This window comes from Capra hircus, chromosome 23, assembly GCF_001704415.2.
Source record: "Capra hircus breed San Clemente chromosome 23, ASM170441v1, whole genome shotgun sequence".
Lineage (NCBI taxonomy): Eukaryota > Metazoa > Chordata > Mammalia > Artiodactyla > Bovidae > Capra > Capra hircus.
The window spans coordinates 39,118,105-39,142,574 of NC_030830.1; the positions used below are offsets into that span (position 1 = coordinate 39,118,105).

The window sequence follows — 24,470 nt, forward strand, 5'->3', positions numbered from 1 at the left end:
AGTTAAATAAGCAGGGTGATAATATACAGCCTTCCCAATTTGGGACCAGTCCATTGTTCATGTCTGGTGCTAACTGTTGCTTCTTGACCTGCATACAGGTTTCTCAGCAGGAGGTTGAAATTAGTTCACATTGATAAATATGTGTGTGTGTGTGTGTGTTAAATGATTTGTTCAAAGTTTAATCTTAGGTGCCAGTGAGAATAGTATGTAGAACTTCCAAACCACCAGCATGAAGTGAGGAAGTAAAGGAACAAGGAAAATTTGACTGATCTATTAAAGGCAATAAAGGAAAAATAACAAGAAAACATTATATAGGAAATAAAAAATAAGACGGTAGGAATAAAATCAATCAAAGTCATCTATTACAAAAAATATGAATGAGGTAAAGTCACCTATTAAAGGCAGAAATTCTCATGAAGTTAACACAAAGATGACAACAAAATCTAGGTATGTGTTCCTTATAGACAGTATGTATGTTCCTTATGAATAGCACCAAAAACCAAAATGGTCCAAAAATGGAAAATAGAGGAAAGATTTAATGTTTGCCCATGTTGAAATCTGATAGAGCTATCATTATTAAAGAAATGCAGATCAAAATTTCAACAAAGTATCACCTCACACCAGTCAGAATATCAATTAAAAAAATCTACAGACAATAAATGCTGGAGAGGATGTAGAGAAAAGGGGACCCTCTTGCATGTTGGTGGGAATGTAAACTAATGCAGCCACTATGGAGAACAGTATGGAAGTTCCTTAAAAAGCTAGGAATAGAACTGCCACCATATGACTCAGCAGTCCCCTCGCTGGGCATATACCCTGAGAAAACCGTAACTGAAAGAGCCACGTGGACCCCAGTGTTCACTGCAGAGCTTTTCACAATAGCTAGGACGTGGAAGCAACTTAGATATCCGTCGACAGATGAATGGATACAGAAATAGTGGTACATACTTACAATGGAATATTACTCAGCCATAAAAAAACACATTTGAGTCAGTCCTAATGAGGTGGATGAACCTAGAGCCTATTGTTCATCCTCCTAGAGCCTGTTGTACAGAGTGAGTGAGTCTGAAAGAGAAAGACACGTTGTATATTAACACGTGTGTGTGGAATTTAGAAAGATGGCACTGATGAACCTGTCTGCAGGGCAGTGGAGATGCAGACAGCACAGACTTGCGGCTGCAGCGGGCTTAGGGTGTGGGACGGACGGAGCGGGAAGCATGGAAACCTGTATGCTACCATATGTGAACTAGCCAGTGGGGATCTGTGTGACACGGGGCTCAACCCAGTGCTCTGTGACAGCCTAGAGGGGCGGGGTGGGGTGGGAGCTGGGGGCGCGTTTCGAGAGGGAGGGGACATGTGTATACCTGTGGCTGATTCATGTTGATATATGGCAGAAAGCAGCACAATATTGTAATTATCCCCCAATTAAAAGTTCTTTAAAAAAAGAAATCTGATAGAGCTATAAGGGGTTTTCTGGTTTTGTTTGTTTTTCATATGCTTTAATGCCCTGGCAAATTTTGTCCAGTAAGAGAGCAGTTCTTGCAACCATTTTATTAGATATTTTCACAAAATAATGTTGTATGGTACCTGGGTCTAGAGCTTCCCTGGTCACAAAGAGTCCGACAGGACTGAGCGACTAAGCACAGTGCCTGGGTCTAAAATGGATAGTGTTTATTCTTTCAGATATTTCGGTTTTATATAGCTCTAAAGGCTGCTTAGTCACTCAGTCGTGTCTGACTCTTTGTGATCTCATAGACTGTAGCCCGCCAGGTTCCTCTGTCCATGGGGATTCTCCAGGCAAGAATACTAGAGTAGGTTGCCATGCCTTCCTCCAGGGGATCTTCCCAACCCAGGGATCGAACCCAGGTCTCCCATGTTGCCGGTGAATTCTTTACCATCTAAGCTACAAGGGGAGCCCATATAGCTCTAAAAGTTATCTTCAAATCTTCAGGTAGAGTAAAATCTTAGTAGAAAATCATCTTTTTGTTATTTAAAAAATTCAGCCAATGGGCCATTTATTTTCAAATAGTATTAAAAAGAAAAGCTCCATATCAGTGAAGAATTTAAATAGCTCTTATGTTTATTAAAAATAGGAGTTCTAATATATTCAAAAGGGAAAATTCCTATAAATGAGTGAAAATTACTACCATTTTCCTTAATGCCCTGTTTTCAGATTAATCATTAAGTAAATATTTACTTTCTGGCCCTGAACTGTGTGTTGTACCCACAGTTAGACACACTGCGAGGTACAAAAGCGTAAGATATTGCCTTTGCCTACTTTGAATTTTATTCACATTTTGACAGTGCTCTCTGTGGAGCCATTAACTGGTTTCTCATACCAAGTTCCAATTTTTGTTTAATCTGGTATAATTTACCACTAATTGTGGAAAATAATCATAGCTAGCGTTCATTGAGTTCATCTCTGTGTAGGCCACACATAATAGTGTTCTCACATAGTAGCTGCCCTGACATGTAAATGAATAGATGTCCCGTATTGGGCTAAAAGCTTTAATTCAGTACCTAATTTCATCCTGTCAACAATTGGGAGTTAGCTAACATTGTTTCCCTAACGTATACATGAAGAGACTGATCTTCGGATAATTTAAATGACCTTGTCTAAAGCCACAGGCAAGTGACTGAGTGGGACAGGAATCCAGCAGTGACTCAAGTGCTGTACTAGTGTGAAGAGGAGAGAGTGGTGAGGAGTTCTGTTGGTGTAGAATGTATTGCTGTGTGTACGCTTCCTGTTTAGACTAAGACGTGTAACCATTATTCATAACCGTTATTCTGTTCAAGCGGCCGGGTTCCATGCCTGCTCTCAGCTAGCTTCTGTCCCTCAGTGCCTTGAGCAGCCTTCCAGTGGGGGGAGTTGACCACTGTGCCTGAGGGGAGAGGTTTCTCTTCTGCTCTTCTCTCCTGATTTGAGAAACCCATCTCTGAATCTGCCTCTCCAGCGGGCCATTAAGATCCCACTGTCTCTTGGGTGCTCTGCTCTGTTAGGCAGGGGACACAGGCAGAGAGAAACTCCCTTGGCATGAAGTAGGCAGCAGAGAAAACCCTTGCTGAGTGGGCGTAACCTGTCACAACCTGGTTTTCTCTGGCTAAATGGCCAGTCTTGTCTAGCAGTAATGCCATTACACTATTCCCATTCAGATTCCCCATGACCCAGTAATTGTTTTGGGAATGAGTACAAAGCTATCAGACACCAACTACTATAATTAGAAAAGGGAAAAACACTCACCAGAGCTAATGTCTTTAGGCTGGAGGGATTACAGCCCTTTTTAAAATTTATTAAGGTTATGGAGCCTCTTTCTCAGTTTTGCTTCCTAAAATACAAATTATACCCAAAATGCAAGTTTCTGGATTCTTGCATTCCAGATTTTTTTTCTCTCCTTACTGCAGTGCACTCTTTCCTTTCCCCCCCATTTTAATCGGAGTACAAATTGCTGTCAGCACATCGAGTTCATGTGCCAGCCACATTCAGAACAGGGTGTTCTGTGCTCTTCAAAACAAAATTGCTCTAGGGCAGTAAGAGAACAATAAGTCAGAGCTCCAGTTTAAGTGATGTTTTGCAGCAGACCAGGCTCACTTGATGTGGTTACACTCGGATTTCGCAGAGAGGCTCGGGTAATTCAGTTTGGTTTGATTTCGTGGGGTTTGGAGGATCTCCCCCTTTTAAGTTATATAGACTTGAAGTCAAGAGAAAATGTTGTCCCTTTTTAACTTGTGTATTTCTTTCTCTCCCCCAAAAAAGCCCTAAGTAGAAGCATCCTGTATGTACTTTTATTCTCTTTGGGCATGTCATAGATCATTTACTTCCCGTAAATCAGGCTGGTTGGAATTAGCAACAGACCTCCTGAGCCCTAGAGGCCGAGCTCCCAGTGAGTCATGATGGTTATTATTAAATATTTATTAAATGAGTATTTGCTCTAAGTGATACAAGGTCAAAAGCAACCACAGGTCTTCCACAGCCAGAACTGCCATGGTTTTCTTTGGTAGCAATTGTTGAGACAATTTTTTAAAAAACAGATATGTGGGAGCCAGACATGTCTGCATCTGTCCCCATGATGGGGGACCCTGCTGTGGCGATCCGCAGGCATTTCTGTAGCTCCAGGATGGGGTGTGAGTTCTCGTCAGCTGTCACATGAAACATGTCACACCAGTGTTCCAATTTTAGAAATCAGTTAACCTAGCGATAGGGTTTGCTACTTGCAGATGTAAAGAATCAATGGGCTCTCTACCAAGGCTGTAACACCTCCTCTTGCACTGACATTCCAGATAATGTCAATATTAAAAGGTTTTATATACACAGAGAGACTGCTGTGTGTGTGCACACATGCATATCAGTTTATCAATTTAAGATTTTGTGGTACTATAGTGCTTGTTCAGGTTCAACTTAAAAGAGATTTAATAGAAAAAAAAGGTTAGTTCCTCTACAAGGTAGCAAGTGTTTGTAAGCATTATTGCAAATGTTTCCCTATTGGGTGGCTAAACCACTAGCTCTCCCAGTATTATCTCTCTTAGACCAGCTGCGGTGAACTTTTTTTTTTTTTGCTTTCTTAATTATACTTTCATTATAATTTGACTTGAACTTCTTTTTTTTGCTTGCTTGCTTCACTTATCTTTCCCAACATGTTTATTAGTAGCCAGTCTTTTCTTTCCCTAACATGAAGGGTTGTCACAGGCAAGGAGAATTTCTGAAATCATTTATATAATTTTAAGATCAAGTATATGCATCAAGCTGAAAACCAGCCTAGGAAACTGACACACAGGCAGGAATCTTTCGCAGAGTCTCTGGATTTCCTGTTTTGAAAACACATTCAAAGTTGATCAACCTAAAACCACAACGAATGTACTGATAGCTTCCTCCCCCACTAAATGTTCTCTCCTTCAGGGAGGAAAACACTTCTAACAATAAACCTCACACAAAAAGTTGTGAGCTACTAGGATCATAAATCTCAGTGCTTGAGATGTGCTACAATACGTGGGCTGAAATTCACTTTGCTCAGCAAATCTTTTTTTCATGAAAAGTGTCATCACATTAGTCTAAATTTCTTGGGCAGATTTTAAAATATTTAAGAACATAAACTTTTTAGAACTCCCAAATCCTTGAGAAGTACGAGCTTTTACTCTAGTAAAAAATATCTTAAAAAAAAAACATTGCTTGGCTATGCTGGGGCTTAGTTGCAGCATGCAGACAGACATTTAGTTCCCTGACCAGGGATGGAACCCAGGCCGCCTGCATTGGGCGCACAGTCTTAGCCACTGGACCACCAGGGAAGTCCCTCTAGTAAAAATATCTTTAAGCTTAGAATTTCCTGCAGAATCTCTCAGGTGTGTACGTATTTCAAAATAATAAAGTTGAATTTATTTGGGACTGTTTCTGAGAGTACTTTCACCGTGCTGCAAGCTAAGTTGTATTTTATCTAGAATGTTCCAAAGGTGAGTTAATTGAGAGTTATCTCTATTTATGAGTATCAAACAGAACAAAATTCCTCTATTCCAGCTCCACCCTGAGAGCCATAGTCTAGCTGTCGCCCCTGTGTAGAGGGTCTGACTCGAATCAGGCCTTCTCTAGTCTGGCCCAAGTGTCTGGCTCCATCCTATATCTGTGATGGGAACAAATCAGGATAGTATTAATCCTAGTGATTAGAAAAGGGTAGAGAACCTGAAAGCATAAATGTCCATGTGACATTTTGGCCCCTAGTATCTATGCCACTGCTATTTACCCTTCAGGGTTTCTCTCATTTCCTAGCCCTGGGCTAAAGGTAACCTGATCAAATTACAGGAATTAGCTTTGAAACTAGTTTCTGGTCTGTGTCGAGAGTTACATTACTGGGTCATAGAACTATAGAGTTTTAGAGTTTCAAAGGAGCGTTGAGATTCAGAAGTTGAAAAGTATACGCTGGAATTGAATTCGTATTTGGAAGATAACTGCCTCATGCAACGGGTGTAACAGAACAAGTGATGTTTAGTCTCTAAAGCAAATTATTGATCTAAAGTAGCCCAACCAGTCGTAGAAAAGAAGCATTTTAGTAATTCATTACATCGAATCAAGGCCATTATATTACAGAAGTAGGAATAAAGAATTTTTTGTGAAAGATAAATTATTATATTGTTTTTTGGCTGCCGTGCTGTCATGCAAACCGTCCATTTCTCTTACTGAGTCAAAGACCTAAATGGAAAGGAATGAATATCCTTAATACTAAACATAGTTGGAAAGTTTCAGAGAATTGTTTATCCCAGAAGGAAAAGTCTAACCAATCAAGAGGGAAATACATATCTATATGCATTTTTTCTATATTATACTAACATAAAGCCCCTTATCTAATATGAAATTACCCTGCAAATGAGCTGAGTTTGAGTACAGTGGCGAAGTAGGCCCTGAGAAATTGACCTCTTAACATTTCTGAGGAGGTGGCTGAGAAATTTGATTTTTCAAGTTATAGTAGACTTGATTCCTTCACATTTTACATATATTATTCCACTAAGGGATTACAGCTGTGTTATTGTTGTTGCCTTTGGCTTTTCCATTTTATTTAGACATGTTTGTGAATGAGGTTAAAGCTCTTAAAAAAGAGCTTCTGTATTCAGTTAACCCTTGTATATCACTGGAGAAATAGCCATGCAGTTGTTTTTCAACCCAGACATCTGAAGCCAAGAAAATGTTTAAGCCTTTATCTACTTGGCATTAAATTTGTGACATTTTGATAATTACCTATTAAATAATTAGTGTTTCTTGTGTTACAGTAGAGGATATCTCTGTCAAGTTAGAGCTGTTTATACTTTATTATCTGCTAAACTATCTTATTCATATAGTTACAGTAATTTTTAAGTTTAAACTTAAAACAGAAATAAATATGATTGCACTTAAATTTCCCAACTGGGTGGACTAAGCTTCAACAGGACATACTCCATATGTCTCCAGATGCAAAGAAGGGGAAATACTCATTTATCATGGCCCTACATTAGCCAGTCACAAGGAGCAGCTCTGCTGACTGTCCTGTCTCCCCTCTCTAGTCCACCTGGAAGGCCGCTGTGGTGGAAGGATGTTTGATTGCAGAGATGTGGGGTTCATCGTTGGTGAAGGAGAAGACCACGACATTCCAATCGGAATCGACAAAGCCCTGGAGAAAATGCAGCGTGAGGAACAATGTATTTTATATCTTGGACCACGGTAAGCAGTGTCCTGGTTCAGTACACAGTGACTGACGTTATCTAAAGAACAGGGATACGCTTGTTTTTTCAATCAGCATTTTGCATTTTCAGTGAAGTTAATGCCAAGAGTGGAAACAATTAATTAAATCAGGCTACAGTTAGGGTGAGTTAATGGGCCTTATAATATTACAGAGGTTTGTAAGCCTGTTCACTTGATTGATGTGTGTTCAGGGTAGGACTGACAGGAGAGTCTTGCTTCTCTGTTTATTTTGCTGGTCATGTCGCCAAGAGAGGAAGCTCTTGCCCCTTCTCCCCTTTCCTCTGAAATAGGCTGGAGGCGGTAAAACGTGGGGGCTGGAAGTAGAAGCAACATTTGGATGACTTATTACCACTTGAATTTGTGCCACCTGTTCTTATACAGACTCCCTGAAAAAAGAGTGCTCTTCCTGGATCTAAAGGCAGCGGAGATGACTCATTTTTGCCTAAATTTTTCCCATCATAAGGATATCCATTAGCACTTCCAAGCTTAGAACTATCAGACACTAACAGTCTCTCTTGTGAAAACATGTTTGGTATTATTTTTAGACCTAAAATTATACCATGGATCTAACCCTTCTATCTTGAGAAATGGACCCTTGAGAGAAACCAGGGTGTTTTGATTCTATTTGTGTGAAAGTGCATCTGCTTATCTCGTGTCTCCTCTCTCCCTGGATCTGTGGGTTTCCGTCAGTAGGACTTTGAGTTACTGGGAATCCTGATGACCTGCACTTGCCAATAGGTATTCTTGTGCTTTTTGTATAAGAATACACTTGCCTTGTGTAGCCTTAGTCCTAATCCAGTGGCATATTTACCTTTGCCCTGACACTTGAGCCATAATTGTATTTCTCAAGTGATGTTCCAGTCATGCCACTAATCCACTTGAAAAGCCTTGCAAAATGCTCTACATCTCAAACCCTTTAGAGCCTGCACTGAGGCACCTTTTATTTAGTCCCTTCTTTTTCTCTGCCTTCTTCCTTTCTGAACTAGCATATTCCCACCTTTGTGTTTTATTTGCATTTACTATGTAAATAGTGGTATGTACTTCACTCAGATGAATCTAGTTTTCTCTTTTGTAAGAAACTATTTTTTAACTCAGGTGGGGCATAGACAGGCCGTCTATTCCATATCTAAGTAATATCTAATTATTTTTAATCCAGCATCCCAAAGTTACATTAGTTCTAAGCTCATATAAAGAGAGTGGTATTTATGCACATATATTTTCAGATTTAAGTTCCTTGCAGAGGAGTTGTGCATGTATTATAAACATATAATATGAATCAGTTTATTACATTTTAACCCAGCTGACAAGCCAGTTGTGGGAAGATATGTCTCAATTTTAACGGGCAGAGAGAAACCGGAATTACCCTTATACTTATTAATGCAGATGGTTCCTTGCAGGTTTAAATTGTGGTTTAAAAAAAAAAAAGAAACAAAAAAAACATGCCGCTTACCAGCCGTGTATACTTGACTCTAAGTCTGTTTTCCTTTCTGTAAAATGGGGATAGCAGTATCTACCTCACAGAGTTGTGGAGGACTAAGTAAGAGAATGCATGTGAGGAGCGTAGCAAAGTGCCTGACACACCCGGACCCTCAGCATATTGGCTGTTACTGCTGTCCTGATGACTCTCCCATTTCACTGTCAGACCACAAGGAAAAGGAAACCCTGTTTTAACATGTGGTAGATTTTTCAGGCATAAAAGTAGGAAACAAGTTTTCATGAATTTCTAGGTCTAAAACGTTTTTCGTATGTTTTGTGGAAATAGCATGGTTAGAGAGGAGCACGTTATTTCCTCTTTAAGATGTTGCTTAGTATGTTAAGGAGTCATGAAGTGCAACGCCTGTAACAGGAGACTGCCCACATGTGCACCATGTATGATCTGTGTACGTAGAGAATCCGGGCGTGCGGGGAGCGTGTGCAGTGAATTCGCTTGTCCTACCAGGTTCCCACTTAACAGACACACTGCAGCTGAGTGTGGCTATAAACATGGCTATTGCAAATATGTGTTTGGTGTTACTCTTAGTGTCACCTGTGTTTCATTCTCCAAAAGATTTCCAGGGCATATACCTTCCCTTTGATTCTGACAAGACTCCTTGACAGGATGTTTTCATAATAAAGAATTCATCAAACACATACAGAGAATCCATTTTCTCACCTCTCATCAGGACAATGTCTTTAATATTGTTTTAAATATGGTGACTGGTTAATCTTTCTTGTTTTAGGTAAAGTATGGCTAGTTTTAACTTTTTTTCTTCCTTGTCTTCTGTACAGCACCAACCCCAAACAAAAACAGGCTGCCAGGAGCCAGAGTATCTCATTATGAGGCAGTGTGGTTCAAAAACTAAACAATTTTCTGGGACCCACACAGTCTGAATTTAAATCCTGGCTCCACCACTGCCTGTGTGTGACTCTGAGGAAGCATTTCTGAGTCTTAGTTTCTCCATCTGTAAAAAGGGAATAATCGCATACACGGTACAGGTGCTGCTTGTGTGTGCAGAAGGGCATGATGGTCGTGAGCAATCAGTGTTTCTCTGCTCTCCGCAGGCACCTGTCAGGTCAACATTGATGCTGGATCCCTTCTGTTACTGTAACCCAGCCTGTCTTCTGGTTAAGCCTGAAATCCCATTTGTGGTGGTCTTCAGCTGGGCTCCCCGGGTAGCGCAGTGGTAAAGAATCCACCTGCCAGTACAAGAGACAGTGGGGTCGATCCCTGTGTTGGGAAGATCCTCTGGAGAAGGAAATGGCGACCCACTCCAGTATTCTTGCCTGGAGAATCTCATGGACAGAGGAGCCCGGCAGGCTGCAGTCTGTGGGGTCGCAAAGAGTCGGACATGACTGAGAACGCATGTCTTTCAATCAGATGAATTTGTGGGTCTTTCCTCACCCAGCCTAATCCAGAGTAAATCAGACAAGCTTCTGTATAATTGGAAGTCAGTTTAGATGCTCCCAAAACAGTTCCGTGGGATTGTGTTCCACATACGTCTTCACAGAATAGACTGTACAACTATGCTGTCAGTAAACACAACGCTTAGCAAGGACACACCTGCCTACCTGCTTCCCAGCAGTTAAAGAATGTCTTTTATTTACCAGATGGCAGGAACAAAATAGGAGATAGAGCAGTCTGAGAGCTCAAAGTAGAAAACTAGTCACCACTTCCTACAGTTGGCCACTGGTAATTATGTCCGCTTTTATTTCTCCGCTGAAGATACCCTTTGCCCTGCTATTAAAACCACCCCACCCCATTCCTGCCAGCTTCAGTCCATCTCCGTGCCTTTCTCCGGCTCCAGCTTCCACTGTCTTGTGTGACAGTGGAGGTATGTGAGTAAACATTTTCTTCCTGAAAAATTCAGGCAGGGAGGAGAGAAGTGGTGCGGACAGCAAGAGATGAGTGTTCCCACGCCAATCCTCTTACCCCAGAGAAAACTTAAGGTATTAACACATCAACCCGGTTTTGGCATCTTTCATCCCATAGCCTGAGTGTTTGAGTTACTAAGTGTTTTGCAGTGCCATTCCATATATTAAAGAGAAGTTGGCTTGAAACACATGGGAGTAGAATTATTCCAGGGAACATTTTCCTATTATGCTGGGCATTGTTCTACATGCTGGGAAACCACTGAACCAGACAGACAAAGCTCCATCAGAATTTCCGTTCTCGTAGTCGTGTGCTCCCTCGAATGCCTTGCATTTGTTAAAATCTTAAATGGTCTGAAAAAAACAAATTTCTATATCCTCAGTAATTGTATTCAGTAAGTTTTGGCTAAAAAATGCAGTGTTGTGTAGAGTTACAGCCAGGGAGCTATGGGAATGCACTGCAGGGTATTTCTCTTGATGAGGCGTTAGAGCTTGCTGGGGCTGGTTTTTTAAATTATATATTTTGTGTTTTCTATTATGCTTTCTAAAAGTCTTGAAGAAATACTGTGAGGATATATATCCTTTCTGGTGTGTGATCCTTTTCCCCCATTTATCTGACTGGAAATGGCACTTCTGGAAGGGGACAGCATTTTCAAGTTAAAAGCTCATTAAAACATAACTCTCCCACATAGCACTGTAACAATTATAGTGTCTGTCTTCTCTAGGTCCTGATGAAGCTTCAGCCCTGATAGTCAAATAGTGGCTGTTTTTTAAAAAAGAACTAGATATAAAATCAAGCAGAGAAAAAGACAATCAAATAATGGCTTTTTAATAAAAAGAACCAAATATAAAATCAAGCAGAGAAAAAGACAGTGACATTTACAGTTATATTAAGCAAGCTGTCCCAAGGAGTCCAGGTGTTGCATCACAGAGGAATGTAAGGAAGAAGACTAACTGGAGCCTGGCTTCTTAAAAACCACAGCAGCGGTACTTGGCACTGTATGTTCTGACCAACATCTGGTTTATCTTCAGGGTCTCTGATGTGTGTAGTTTGCAAATGAGAGCTCTATGCTAATGTGATGCCTCAAGATACCGAAGGAGGTGCCTGGAAATAGACCAGTTCTTTAAAGTTGTTTTTTTTTCCCCTCTCCATTTCAGATATGGTTTTGGAGAGGCAGGGAAGCCTAAATTTGGCATTGAACCTAATGCTGAGCTTATATATGAAGTTACACTTAAGAGCTTCGAAAAGGTGAGAAAATACCAACTTCTCTGAAATCATGACAGATTTTCTTCTCCATCTACTTCCTGTAAATTAGTATCTGACATTACCAGATGGTATAGATAGATGGTATTTGTTTCTGTGTCATGCTTTCCATGACCAAGTTTGTCCCCTGTCTCTGATGCTGCCCCTAAAGCACCGGACAACTGATGCAGCACAGCTGATACGCAACCAAGGAGCTCAGTGTTCTTATTTTGTTCCTATGTGTCAGCCTTTTTTTTATTATTATTAACTTTTTTGGGTAGAAGCCAAGACTTGTTCCCTTATTTGTTCCTAGACTTGTTCTTTTTGTACTTTTTTTCCTGGGTTGAAGACAAAAAGGTTCATGTTCTTGCCAAGCAGCTCCTTGGGGGAGTGGGGTGCAGTTTTCCAGGGCTGAACGGATTGTACCCTTCACAGGAGTTGCGAAGAGGCCGTCATTGTGGCTCCAAGTTATTATCCAAAATACAAGGCTTCGTGGGCCACCAGGCTCCGTGACAAGGGACATAAGGAACAAATCTGTTGACCCTAGACCTTTTCTTTTCATACCTGTCCAAGTAGAAAAAAGTGTTGGCCTCAAGATCCAGAAATGGCACACCTCCTTGAGCATACTTCCATCTCAGATCCACCTCTGGAGGCTCCCGGCAGCAGCTTCCCTGGACAAACAAAACATTTGCCTGAGCTGGGTACACTGTCACATCCAGCTATGTCCCTGCCCCACCAAAGTCTCCCTTCCCTGAGAGCCTTGGGAGTGCATTTTGTAGACATCTTTCGTTCCCTCCCAGCACTACCTCGATGTTCCTTACTTTAAGCTTTAGACTAGAAACATGACCATTTTTATGTTATTAGACACAGAAAGGGAATCATTGTCCTGAGGGCCTCTTAATGTTGGGCTGAGAAAGAGGAGGACAGCTTTGGGATCCTCTCCTTATGGTGATGCTCCTAATCATAACACAAACACACACCTGCTCTTTTCACGGCTATTGCCTGTTGTCAGGTAATGTCTTCTGAAGTCCTGATCCTCCAAAGTTGTCTTCACGGCACAAAGTGGTTTCACATAGGGGAAAGGGGATCTTTTGCACATGGTTATTTAGCCCTTTGGCTTTCTTGTTTCCATTTCAGTAAAGTAACCCCCACCCCTTCCCATCGTGGCCCTGTGGCCCTGGCCCACTTAGGCGCCCTCTCACTGCTGAGTAGTACTGTAGTACACCACAGCAAGCCTGTGCTCAGTCACAGCCCCAAGGGCACATTTGAAACCACATGATCAATCCATGAAGATACAACAGACCAACACAGGAGCACCTCAGTATATAAGGCAGCTGTTAATAGACATAAAAGGAGAAATGACAGTAACGCAATCATAGTGGGGGACTTACATCAGTGACCAGATCATCCAGACAGAAAAATCATAAAACGCAGGCCTTAAATGACATGTGACAATTAAGACAAGAGGGACTTAATTGGTAGTTACAGAGCAGTCCATCCAGAAGCACAGAATACACATTCTCTTCAAGTGCACATGGAACATTGTCTAGGACAGGTCACATGCTGGGCCACAGGGCAAGCCTTGGTAGATTTAAGGAAACTGAAACTGTATCGAGCATCTTTTCTGACCACAGTGCTATGAGATTATACTTGAAACCATGTGACAGTGTGTGATGATGTTGGTATCAACATGATTTAATTTTGTTTTGTAATATTAAGAGCAGATTTATAATCCACTGAAGCTTCTTATCAGTAAGTTGACAATGGCTGTGTCAGTGCTTTTCCCCTAAAGGGCCTCTCAGATTGTTCTGTTGACCCTTTATGATCCAGCTGTTCTTAATAAAAGTGCAGTTGTCCCTGGACTCATATCTGTAATGTGGGAAAGTAATGATACACACAAATTAGCAGGTGATCGTGAAAGCACTTGTTTATGTCTCTGCGTCACCTCTGTCTTCCCAATTATGTTTTCCTTGAAATTCCCCAAGTAAACTTCTGCAAGTTGCCACAGTTTGGAGGCTTCAGGTCTGGTTGTTTCACAGTGAATATAGACAATTACATGACCTGGAGTTTTTAAAACTGTGTATGAGTATATAACTGACTTGCCTGCAGTGGTGTTCCCATTTTAGAGGTAAAAACTGAATCTTGAGAGAAACAGCTTGCCCAAATTGTAATAACAGTATAGCAGCAGAATGAGAAAAGAGGCCCCAGCTTTCACTGTGTGGCCTCACCTTGTAATTCTAAAGATGCACTCTTTAACAGTGCTCAACGATTCACGTTCCTTACGGTGTTACCACCCAAGCCTCCCTCTTGAGCAGCGTGGGTCAAGCTACACCTTTGTTCTCATGGAGAGTGAGTTCTAGCCTATCAGGGCATTGGCAAGGGCACACAGTTTTAAAAGCCACTGTGTTTTGAGGTGTGGGTATTCTGTGGAAGTAGCTGTAAGTTTTTTCTTATGGACATCAGCTGATGCTTTTTCCTTCTTGGTTCATCTAACCATTGTCACGCATTTATACAACAGGCCAAAGAATCCTGGGAGATGGATACCAAAGAAAAACTGGAGCAGGCTGCCATTGTCAAAGAGAAGGGGACTGTGTACTTCAAGGTACGTTGACTCTTTGTACGATACTTTCCATCTCAAAGAATTTACTCAAGTATCAGTGAATTGTGCTGATATCCCCTATCCTGGATTCTGTCAGTACCCTTCAGGATAAGAATAAGCCTGAACTTTTACAAGTCTGTCATTTTCAGCATAAGAAATTATAAGGCAGAATGAATTAATGTGACACAGAATACAAATGCCTCTTTTACACATTCTAATCTAGACTGTAACCATCCATAGCATCAGACCAGGTCTGGCTTGCCCACTCACCATGTATCAGTTAAGGCCTAAAGCACTGTGCTTGGTACATAGTGGGCCGTCACCAAGTGTTTGTGCAACAAAACAAAGAATGAATAGAATAATTGTTAGCAAATAGTAGCATTCAAAGGGATAAGTTTCATATCATTTTCCCTTTCCACCGTTTTGGGGAAGTCACTTAGGTACATGATGAGAGAAAAGTTCATGCACAGATTTCGAAAGGAACTGAACCCAATATAAAAAGTGCAAAGAGCATGTTACTAGATTTTTAAATAATCAAGTTAAATTGTTAGGAATCAACATAGGGTTGCCAGAAAGGCTAGTAACTCTCATTATTCACTTTAATGGTGACACCATGAATATAACAACATCTGTCACTTTACCTGCTTAAATGAGTTGATTTGTATGATTTACAAATCATAACTTAAAGCATTTCTTACTGTGGGTATAGATAATATATATTTATTTATGACTCATATATACTGGATTCCCTGGTGGCTCAGAGGGGAAGAATTTGTCTGCAATGCAGGAGACATGGATTCTATCCCTCAGTTGGGAAGATTTTCTGGAGAAGGAAATGGCAACCCACCCCAGTATTCTTGCCTGGGAAGTCCCCATGGACAGAGGAGCCCGGTCGCAAAGAGTTAGATACGACTTAGTGATTAAATGACAATATCAACTCAGTGTAATAAAACAGCTGTTCAGAAACTCTAATTGGTTGCTGATGACTCAGTGTTGCAAAGCCACGTATCATATAGCTGTGTCTTGAATATATACAGAGAGATGGCCAGAATTTGTAATCAGCAGCAGAAATCAGTGCTAAAGTAGCTATACAATTATTTAACTTTGTTGCGTCTTAGCATCATAACCACAATAGTGACTTGTGTATTTCATAATGTTATGAACACTCTTAAAATTACTGATGTTTGGATAAAACCTGGATCACACATATTATTTTTAACGTGCAGTTTGATAGACAAAATCTTTCAAAACATTATTCTTTTGGGGGAAAATTAATGAAAAGGTTCAGAACCACTGACCTAAGACTTTTTCTCCCAGAATGTCTTTGAATGTTTTGCATTAAAAACTTCCCTGGAGGCACCTTCACATTTATAGGTAAAAGATCCCAGCGGCGATCCTAGTTTTAGCTGTATGACTTTAGAAATGGTAGGTGGGTTCCTATACACATTCCCTTTTCAGATGTCAGGGCAAGTTCCAGTCTGCCGAGCAGCCTTCCTGGGCCTCGACCTTTCAGGTTGTGCGACTTATGCACAAGCACGGGGTCCTGTTGTGGCGGCCAGGGCAGAGATGGGGCACGGTCATGCCACGCACACATCGAGCCCTATTCTCAGTGACCTGTCGGCTGGGTTTACACCTAAGTGGGGAAGCCTCTGCTCTTAGTAGAGTAGAGCTGTAAAAAGCTTTTAAATGGAAGTGATTTTGGTGTTTAGAGTGTGAACTCCTCATATGAACCTCTGAACACTAAAGAAAGGTAGGAGAGGACTGTCTTCATTTGGCTCTGAAAATAATCATGAAGCACATATAACATGGCGTTGCGCCCGCATAGCTGACAGCACTGAGACAGGAGTGTTAACTGTCACAGCTGGTCAGTGTCTCTCTCCTCTGACTTGGAGGCAGTGGGAAGAAGGCTGAGGACACTTCTTACCAAGAGGTTCTTGCGCCCCCTTGTGCTCCTTGGGGATAAAGCATTCTTAAAGCAACTGAGTGAAGGGTCATCTTTCAGCCACAGGACCCTTTGCAGACACACTAGGTTTTGCTGTGTTTTGACCACCATTACTGACCCAGGAAGCCAGTGCTCTGATTCAGAAACAAGTTGTCCATGACTCTCGGATTTTAGGTTAAGAAAAACCCTCTTTTGCTCTAGAATAGTGAAGGAAAGAGAAGACTTCTCAACCTTGGCACAGTTGACATTTGAGGCTGTAAAGTTAATTGTTTAGTGGGAGGTTCTGTGCGTTTAGCAGTAGCCCTGGGCCTACCCACTAGCTGCCAGTAGTGCACACACATTCCCAGTTGTGAGAACTAAAGAAGATCTCGAAACATTACCAGATGGTCACCTGGGGACAGAGCCACCCTAGTTGAGAACTCCAGTTTTAGTCCATCAGAAGCAGAAATAACACAAAGATCTTTGCTCATTTAAAGTTGAGATATAGAAATTATATATACTATATATGAAAGGACTATCAAGAAAGTAAAATACTCAAGTGTAAAGAACATTTACATAAAGTCTGATACTTTGGGGTTTTTTATTTTCTTTCAGAAACTGTAGCCTCTCTACCATTCTGACAGTCAGAACCTACTGAAGTGATCGGATCTGGTCTTTGTCCTCCCTGGCTCTTTCCTTCCTCTATGACACTATATTAGACAGAAAGGTAGTTAAGAGGAGGATGAGAGCAAAAGGACACCTTTCACTTTCACCATTTTGCTCCCAGTGATTGAAAAACTTGATTCCATAGTTATATTCCTTTGACCTTAATATTTACTTAACAAACCATCATCAAGAGCCACCTCGTGTTAAACCCTGAATATTCCAAAAGGGATAGGGCATGCTTCCTGTCCCCAAAAGCTCATAATCCACCAAGAGAAAAGACAATGACAGAAAATGCCAGCCCCTGAAACTGGTAAGGACTTTAATCTTGAGTAGTGGGGCCTAAGGCTATGGCAGACTACAAGGACAGCCAGCCCCTAACTTACACCTGTGTGAAAGCAACATGCATTCGGTAGAAATCATACTTTGAATTTGGATTGCCTCTTCCCAAACTGGTGATGTCATCATCAGTGAGCATGGCTCCCAGCCATGGGATCATGGGGCTGAACAACCGACACAGCGGTTCTGGACTCACACACCTTTCTGGTTTTCACTTTCAGGACAGTATTCAATAAATTACATGAGATATTCAGAACTCTATTATAAAATAGGCTTTGTGTTAGATGATTTTGCCCAACTGTAGGCTAGATCACACTGAAGGTAGGTGAGGCATATGAAATGCACTTCAGTTTCCCTGGGCATACTGGGGGGTGACCCCCTTGTAAGCTGAGGAAGACTGCCTTCAGATCCAGGCCCTCCACTTGGAACTGTGTCTACCCCATCCTTATCACTGGAAACTGACATCAGGGCTTCCTTTCTACAGTAATAGAGCATATATATCATTCATGTGAATTAATTATACAATTTTTATTCACAGTTGTTACTGAGTGAAAATATGATTAAGAGAAAAGTCTTTCTCATGTAGTCAGGTGACTAACACCTGTGTGATTTTTGTTTTATAGTTAGGTATGCTGGACAGCTGTTCATTGTGTATATTCCCTGGGTCTGTAAATCAGTGGTTAGCAGACCACAGCCTGTTTCTGTAGTCAGGGCTCTCCTGGGACTCAGCCACACCCCCTTTGTTTATATATCATCTGTCACTGCTTTAGTAGCCAGGACAGAGTTGCAGCAGAGACTGTTGGGTCTGCAAAGCCTAAAGTATTATCTGCCCCTTATAGGAAAAGTTTGTCAACCCTTGGTTTAGCTAACGAAGATCTGCTGGGTTTGGGACTAGCACTTAACAGAATCTAGTATCCTCTGTCTAGGGCTGATCATCAGGAGAAAAGGGGAAAGTAACTTCCCTTCGAGTAAACTAGTGACATAGTCTACAGCTACTCACAGGCCTTATGAAAGTTTGGTAAATATTGGCACCAAAGAATGTAACTCAAAAGCCTTGAGGCCCATGTGCTGAAAAGGGTGAAATGGTAAATGCTGGCGAAGAGCATCACGGTGCCCGCCCTGCAGCAGCTCAGAGGTCACTGGGCTCGAGAAGAACAGGGAGAGGTGTCTGGAGAGCAGGACACTCACACACCCTGCTTGGGATGAGGTGGTAGTTCCCTTCTGAGGATCTGCCTCGCTCCGGGAGGGCTGAGCTTACACTCCCTTTGAACTCGCTCCAGAGCCAGGACAGCAAGTAATTACTAGCTTTTCTCTCTTAGGGAGGCAAGTACATGCAGGCGGTGATTCAGTATGGGAAGATAGTGTCCTGGTTAGAGATGGAATATGGCTTATCAGAAAAGGAATCGAAAGCTTCTGAGTCGTTTCTGCTTGCTGCCTTCCTGAACCTGGCCATGTGCTACCTGAAGCTCAGAGAATACACCAAAGCCGTGGAGTGCTGTGACAAGGTAGTGTCCGCGTGTGGGATGAACGCTACATAGTCCAGATATTTTTCCCTATCTTCATGCTTAGTCATCTTCCACTTCCTCTCAGCCAGGGTTTGGGTTTTTTCATTTTGTTTTGTTTGAGATTATTTCTCAGTAAGAACTGGGAAATTCAGAAAGTTGTGTTTTTTTTTTACTAGTCATACTTTCCTTATGCCTAGACTGTTTATAATAATACATTATGAGTTAAAAGTTATGATAAAATTAAGCAATATTTATCCATGACCTTAAGTCTGTGGCATTTGGTACCAGGTTACACACTTTTATAAAAACAGATTTAACTTTTAGGCCTTTTAGGCCTTTTAGGTCTTTTAGGTCTTTTAGGCCTTTTAGGTCTTTAAGAATAGGCTGTGATTGTTCATCCAGGGATATATACATATTATTATTATATTTATTCACTGCCTAGGATTACACATAAATAATTTGCAAGACCCACAAAGCATCAGCACCCTCATTCCATCTGTATTGTTAACATGGTAAGCAGTGCCTAAGCACTAAAAGGCTGGGAGAAGTACCATATGTATGACTCTGTTCTGTTCTGTACTAATGATGCTGCTGTGTCAGGTATTAGGTCCCAGAGTGAGCAGTGTACCTTTTACTATGGGTACAAGCTAGTAACTGGATGTATCTTAAAGACAGACAAAGGGAACAAGAAAAGCAAGCAAGTATTTCAGGCCTTCTTTGTAAGATTGAGTTTTAGAATTTTGAGTTTTATGGATTAGTATGTTATATGAAATATATAACATGTTAAATATATTAAATGGCATTTTGCCTGAGAGAATAATGTTACTATTACATTTTTAAACCTTTGCTGTTCTTTTCTTATAGAAGTAGTATAAAGTCATTCAATACTCAGACGTTACAGAAACATCTAAGAACCTGAGTCCATTCATAAAATTCCCACTGACCCTCTCCCAAGGCCACAGTCATTCACTTCACACACACAGTCCTCGTTTTTCCATTTCCATAAGTAGAGTAACATGTATGTGTACTTTTTAATGAGAATGTATAGATTTATAGTTCTATAAAATAAGGACATCTTTCCACATCTCATCAGTTCATCGTTTTCTTTTTAAAGTCTGTTTAGTATCCAGTGTATGTATCTATCAGTTTATTTAACCAACCCATTTTGGTAGATTTCCAGGGTTTTGATATTACAAATTATATAGTGTCTCTCTGCACATGTATGGGATTATTTCTCTAGGATAAAATCCCTAGAAGTTGAAATACTGGGTCAAAAGACATTCTGTTAATATATTTAAATATGTTTAAATTTTAATACTTTATATATTATTGAATATTATTAGTGATTCCTTAGTATTATTGACAATAGAAAATTCTTATTTTCATTTTTAGTTCTTGGTTACTAATTAAGTTGCACATCTTTTCTTTACTTGTATTGAACTAGTATTTCTTCTCTGAATTGCTTGTTTACATCCTAAGATTATTTTTAAAAATAACCATTTGGTACTTAAACCTACTCCAACTAGGTTTGCTTTTTAAGAAATAATAACCCTATTATATTTTTATGGGGCATTGCATGTAAATATATTTGGATTAGAATTTATTTTTGTGTTTATGAGGTAAGAATCTAAATCTTATTTTCTACATAGAATCTCTTATTTTCTACATGGATAGTCACTGTTTTAGCCCCATTTATTGAAGTTACTCCTTTTTCTACGTGGTTTACGTTACCATCTTTGTGATTATTAAATCTTTTTTTATATACATACACGTGAATCTGTTTCTGAATGCTTCGTTCCACTAACCTGTTTTTTCATGGAGTACTAATAACTGTTTTAGTAGTTTAATAGTATATCTTTTTTTCTGGTAGGTCAAGTCCCCTCATTTTTTTTGTGTTTACAAAAATTTTCTCAGCCAGTCTTAGGCATTTACTTCTTCCATTGCCATTTAAAATGAACTTCTCAAAAGCCCTCCTCCCAAGCCCCCTTGGGATATTTATACAAACTGCATTTAAAAAAGAAATGAATTTGATTATTTTGACTAGTATATAATTGCCTTGAGCCTGGTCTTTTCTAATTCCCTTGGCCAGAGACTTTTCTCTCCAAATTCCCACAAGGTACATGCATCCTTTCTAAAATACAGCCCATCTGTCTCCAGGCCCTTGGACTGGACAGTGCCAATGAGAAGGGCTTGTACAGGCGGGGTGAAGCCCAGCTGCTCATGAACGAGTTCGAGTCAGCCAAGGGCGACTTTGAGAAAGTGTTGGAAGTAAACCCCCAGAATAAGGCTGCAAGACTGCAGATCTCCATGTGCCAGAAAAAGGCTAAGGAGCACAACGAGCGGGACCGCAGAATCTATGCCAACATGTTCAAGAAGTTTGCAGAGCAGGACGCAAAGGTACATGCAGAACCCACCCACCTTCAGGTTGGGGGAGGACGGACCGACCACGCCTCTGACTTCCGTCCTAAGGAGGTTCCCGTAGGACACAGGCCCAGGAAGACAACCTGAGAGGCCATGAGGAGGGAAAAGGACTTCAGAGCCAGTCGAGGCTGCTTGGATCTAGAGGACGAGCCGGGAGGGTGCGCGGTTCAGTTCGCCAGAGGCACAGTTGTGAGGCCCTGGCACGTCCATGCAAGAGAGGAGGGAATTAATTCCCTAGAAGTGCACTAAGGCTTTTATTATTTTAAAACCCAAACACAACACTTGCTTGTCGAAACTTCCAAGCTTCCTAGGAAATAAGCTCTGAGGGGAAGCCCTACCCCATGCCCTTTACTTTGAAGCTTGAGAGCCAACTTAGCAACCCAAGAGGAGCAGTCAGAGTCAGCCCCCTGGACCACTCAGGTGTATTCTGGTCCTCACTGACCATCCACTCAGACCCTCGGTCACGTGGACATGACGGTCAAAGCTGTCCCTGGGGCAGGCTGGTCACTTTAACCAAAGAAAAGGGAAAGCTTCCAGGCTAACTATGGCAGCAGCGATAGGACTGACCAGCCGTGGATCCCAATACAGTCGTGCTCACACCCTCTTGTGTTAGACCTGACCGTCTAGAGGAGCCAGGAAGCAACTGGACATTTCTTTTTTCCTCTAACCCTCTTAATTCCTTGTTTGCTCCTTAGGAAGAGGCCAGTAAAGCAATGAGCAAGAAGACTTTAGAAGGGGTCACCAACGAAAAAGAAATAGGAAGTCCGCCGATGGACGAGCAGAAAGCCGAAGGGCACGTATGACACCACGCCACGGAGGGAAGAGTCCTAACGAACTCGGCCCCTCCTCCATGGGCTTTCACCCAACTCAGGACTAAACAGTGTTTAATGTAAAGTTTGTTATAGTCTATGTGATTCTGGAAGCAAACAGCAAAACCAGTAGCTTCCCAAAAAACCACCACCCTGCTGCTGCCCAGAGGTCTCATCGCGGGGGACCACTCCAGGTGGAACAGAGCAGCGCCTATCAGTGTGGAGAGTGAGCCAGCACCTAAGTCCAGCTCATTTCAGTTGATGTCAACTTGCAATATCCAATTCCGGGTCCCTTGAGATCATTCTAACAATTGGGGGCTGTCTGTTAGGTTTTACATTTGATTGAACTTTAATAGCACTGCAGAAACCTAGAAATCAATGCTTGATGAGTTTCTTCTTTCCTATAGTTGGGCAGGGGAGAGTTGGGGGTGGGGGAGGTTTTGTTTTCCAAATGACTGAAGTGCTCTGAATGCAAGCTGTTGCATTTTTAACGAACAGAACCCACTGTAGAGGGGCGAGGTCCCCCTCAGGTCCACAGCAGCATCACACACTTGAAAGCCAGAACCTCAGAGGCATCTCGCTTGCTGACTTTGCCGCCTTAGTCAAGAAACCCCACTGTGAGAGCGGTTTCTGCCCCGCAGCCTGTCCCCCGAGGGGGACCCTGTCATTCCTAAAACACTCTTCCATGATGGTGAGCAGGAGGAGGTTCTGGATTAGCCTTCCCCGCTTTGGATGAAGTTCCGAGACACTGAAATGTGAAGAGAACAGTCAGAATAGTGCTTGTTCTTCCCTCCTCTGTCTCTGGTAGGAAAGAATGTTGCATCCAGTAATGCCTGCTCATTGCTACCGTTCAGTTTCTAACTTCCATTCTGACCTCTCCTGTCAAGAATTTCAGACTTGCTCTCATGTCTTTGACGTGGAGTGAGTTTTTATCTAACCTATCTATCTAGGATCCTTGAAGCATTTTGTTGTTGTTGTCTTTTTAAAATTCCTGTCTCATAAACACGTGTATACTGATATATGGAAGTTTATTTACACTCCTATTTTTTTTGACTTTTTACTACTAAGTAGCTTAATTTTTAAAAACAAAATCTGTGAGGTTGAAGAAATAAATCACTGCTCTTCTACATTAACCATTTTCCTTGCAGGTTTGACATGCTATAGCTTTCTTCTCCTGCACTGATAGCTGCTTTGTTCTGGTATGAGTTGTGGAAAAGAGTTGAAAACAGCTTCCCATGCAGGTACATCTAGCCTAAAATCTCCAGTACTTGGGCATTGAATTAGGGCAAGTCTTAAATACGTACATGTAGTTGAATTTTAGTTCTTACGGGTAAGCGAGATTAAGCATGGCTTTCTAGTCCCACAGCCTAAGAAATAAGAAACACTCATAGGACTGCATTGGGCAACCCAGAAAACATTTGTTTCAACCTGGAACAGCTCAACCTTTTTAAATCCTAAACACTGGCAATTATATTTTAGATTCATTTTTACTTTTATGGTGGTTTTAACAAAACACTTTTATTCTTGGGTTAGGACCCATGTTAAAACATAAAAATAAAGTCATTTCCTTTTTATACCAGTTTTCGTCTCTATGGAACAAATGGAATTGAGTTTCTCCTTTAATAATAACTAGAATTCTTTTTAATTTCTCATGTACACATTTGTCTTTTTTCATGAGGTATTTCTTTAAAAAGCCCCAATCTCACCTAGAGAATATAAAGCAAAAGTTGATTTTACTTATCTGCTTAACTGTCTAGTATTTGTAGCTCTGTTGACTAGAGCATGACTCCAATGAGGCCAAGATTGAAATTAGATCCTAAAAAGGCCAGTTAGATTTTTGCAGGTAGCAAGCAAAATAGTATTCCCCAAACTAGATTCTCTTAGCCCACCATCTCCCTAGTGTATGTTATGGGTCACGGGAACAGAAAAGGAATGTGTGGAGGGGACAGAGGGGAAGGGTGGGCAGGTGGTTCACAGGAAACTATTACAAGGTGCCCATCACCACTCATGTATTCTTGTATCAAATTCAGTGATTTTAAACAATTTGTCTAGAAATCAGCTGTCTCTTAGACTGCATTTGGAGTGGTGAGACAGATGAATTAATAGCAGATTGGTTTTTAAAACTATTCAGATGTACTTTTTTGGTGTTCCTTAAATAAATTCAGAAAAACAAATGTGATTTCCCATTCTTCTTGTTGTTGTGTTGTTTTAATCGCTAAGTTGTTTCTGACTCTTTTGTGACCCCATGGGCTGTAATCCACCAGATTTCTCTGTCCAGAGGATTCTCCAGGCAAGAATACTGGAGTAGGCTGCCATTTTCTTCTCTAGGGGATCTTCCTGACCCAAGGATCGAACCTGCTTCTGCTGCATTGGTAGGTGAACCACTGAACTACCTGGGAAGCACCCCACCCCCACCGTTATTCT

The 24,470-nt window shown here is 41.2% G+C and overlaps 1 protein-coding gene across 4 annotated transcripts in view; it reads left to right on the top strand.

Annotated features, from left to right (window-relative positions):
- The window catches only part of FKBP5 (FK506 binding protein 5), a 120,037-nt gene extending 95,803 nt beyond the window's left edge, over nucleotides 1-24,234 (top strand). For all 4 annotated transcript variants that reach the window (XM_018038959.1, XM_018038956.1, XM_018038957.1 and 1 more), the window contains 6 exons: nucleotides 7,021-7,177; nucleotides 11,705-11,795; nucleotides 14,308-14,391; nucleotides 18,631-18,816; nucleotides 20,974-21,213; nucleotides 21,933-24,234. In XM_018038959.1, coding sequence (XP_017894448.1) covers nucleotides 7,021-7,177; nucleotides 11,705-11,795; nucleotides 14,308-14,391; nucleotides 18,631-18,816; nucleotides 20,974-21,213; nucleotides 21,933-22,040 — 866 coding nt within the window. In that variant the 3' untranslated portion in view covers nucleotides 22,041-24,234. The remainder of the gene's footprint in view (nucleotides 1-7,020; nucleotides 7,178-11,704; nucleotides 11,796-14,307; nucleotides 14,392-18,630; nucleotides 18,817-20,973; nucleotides 21,214-21,932) is intronic.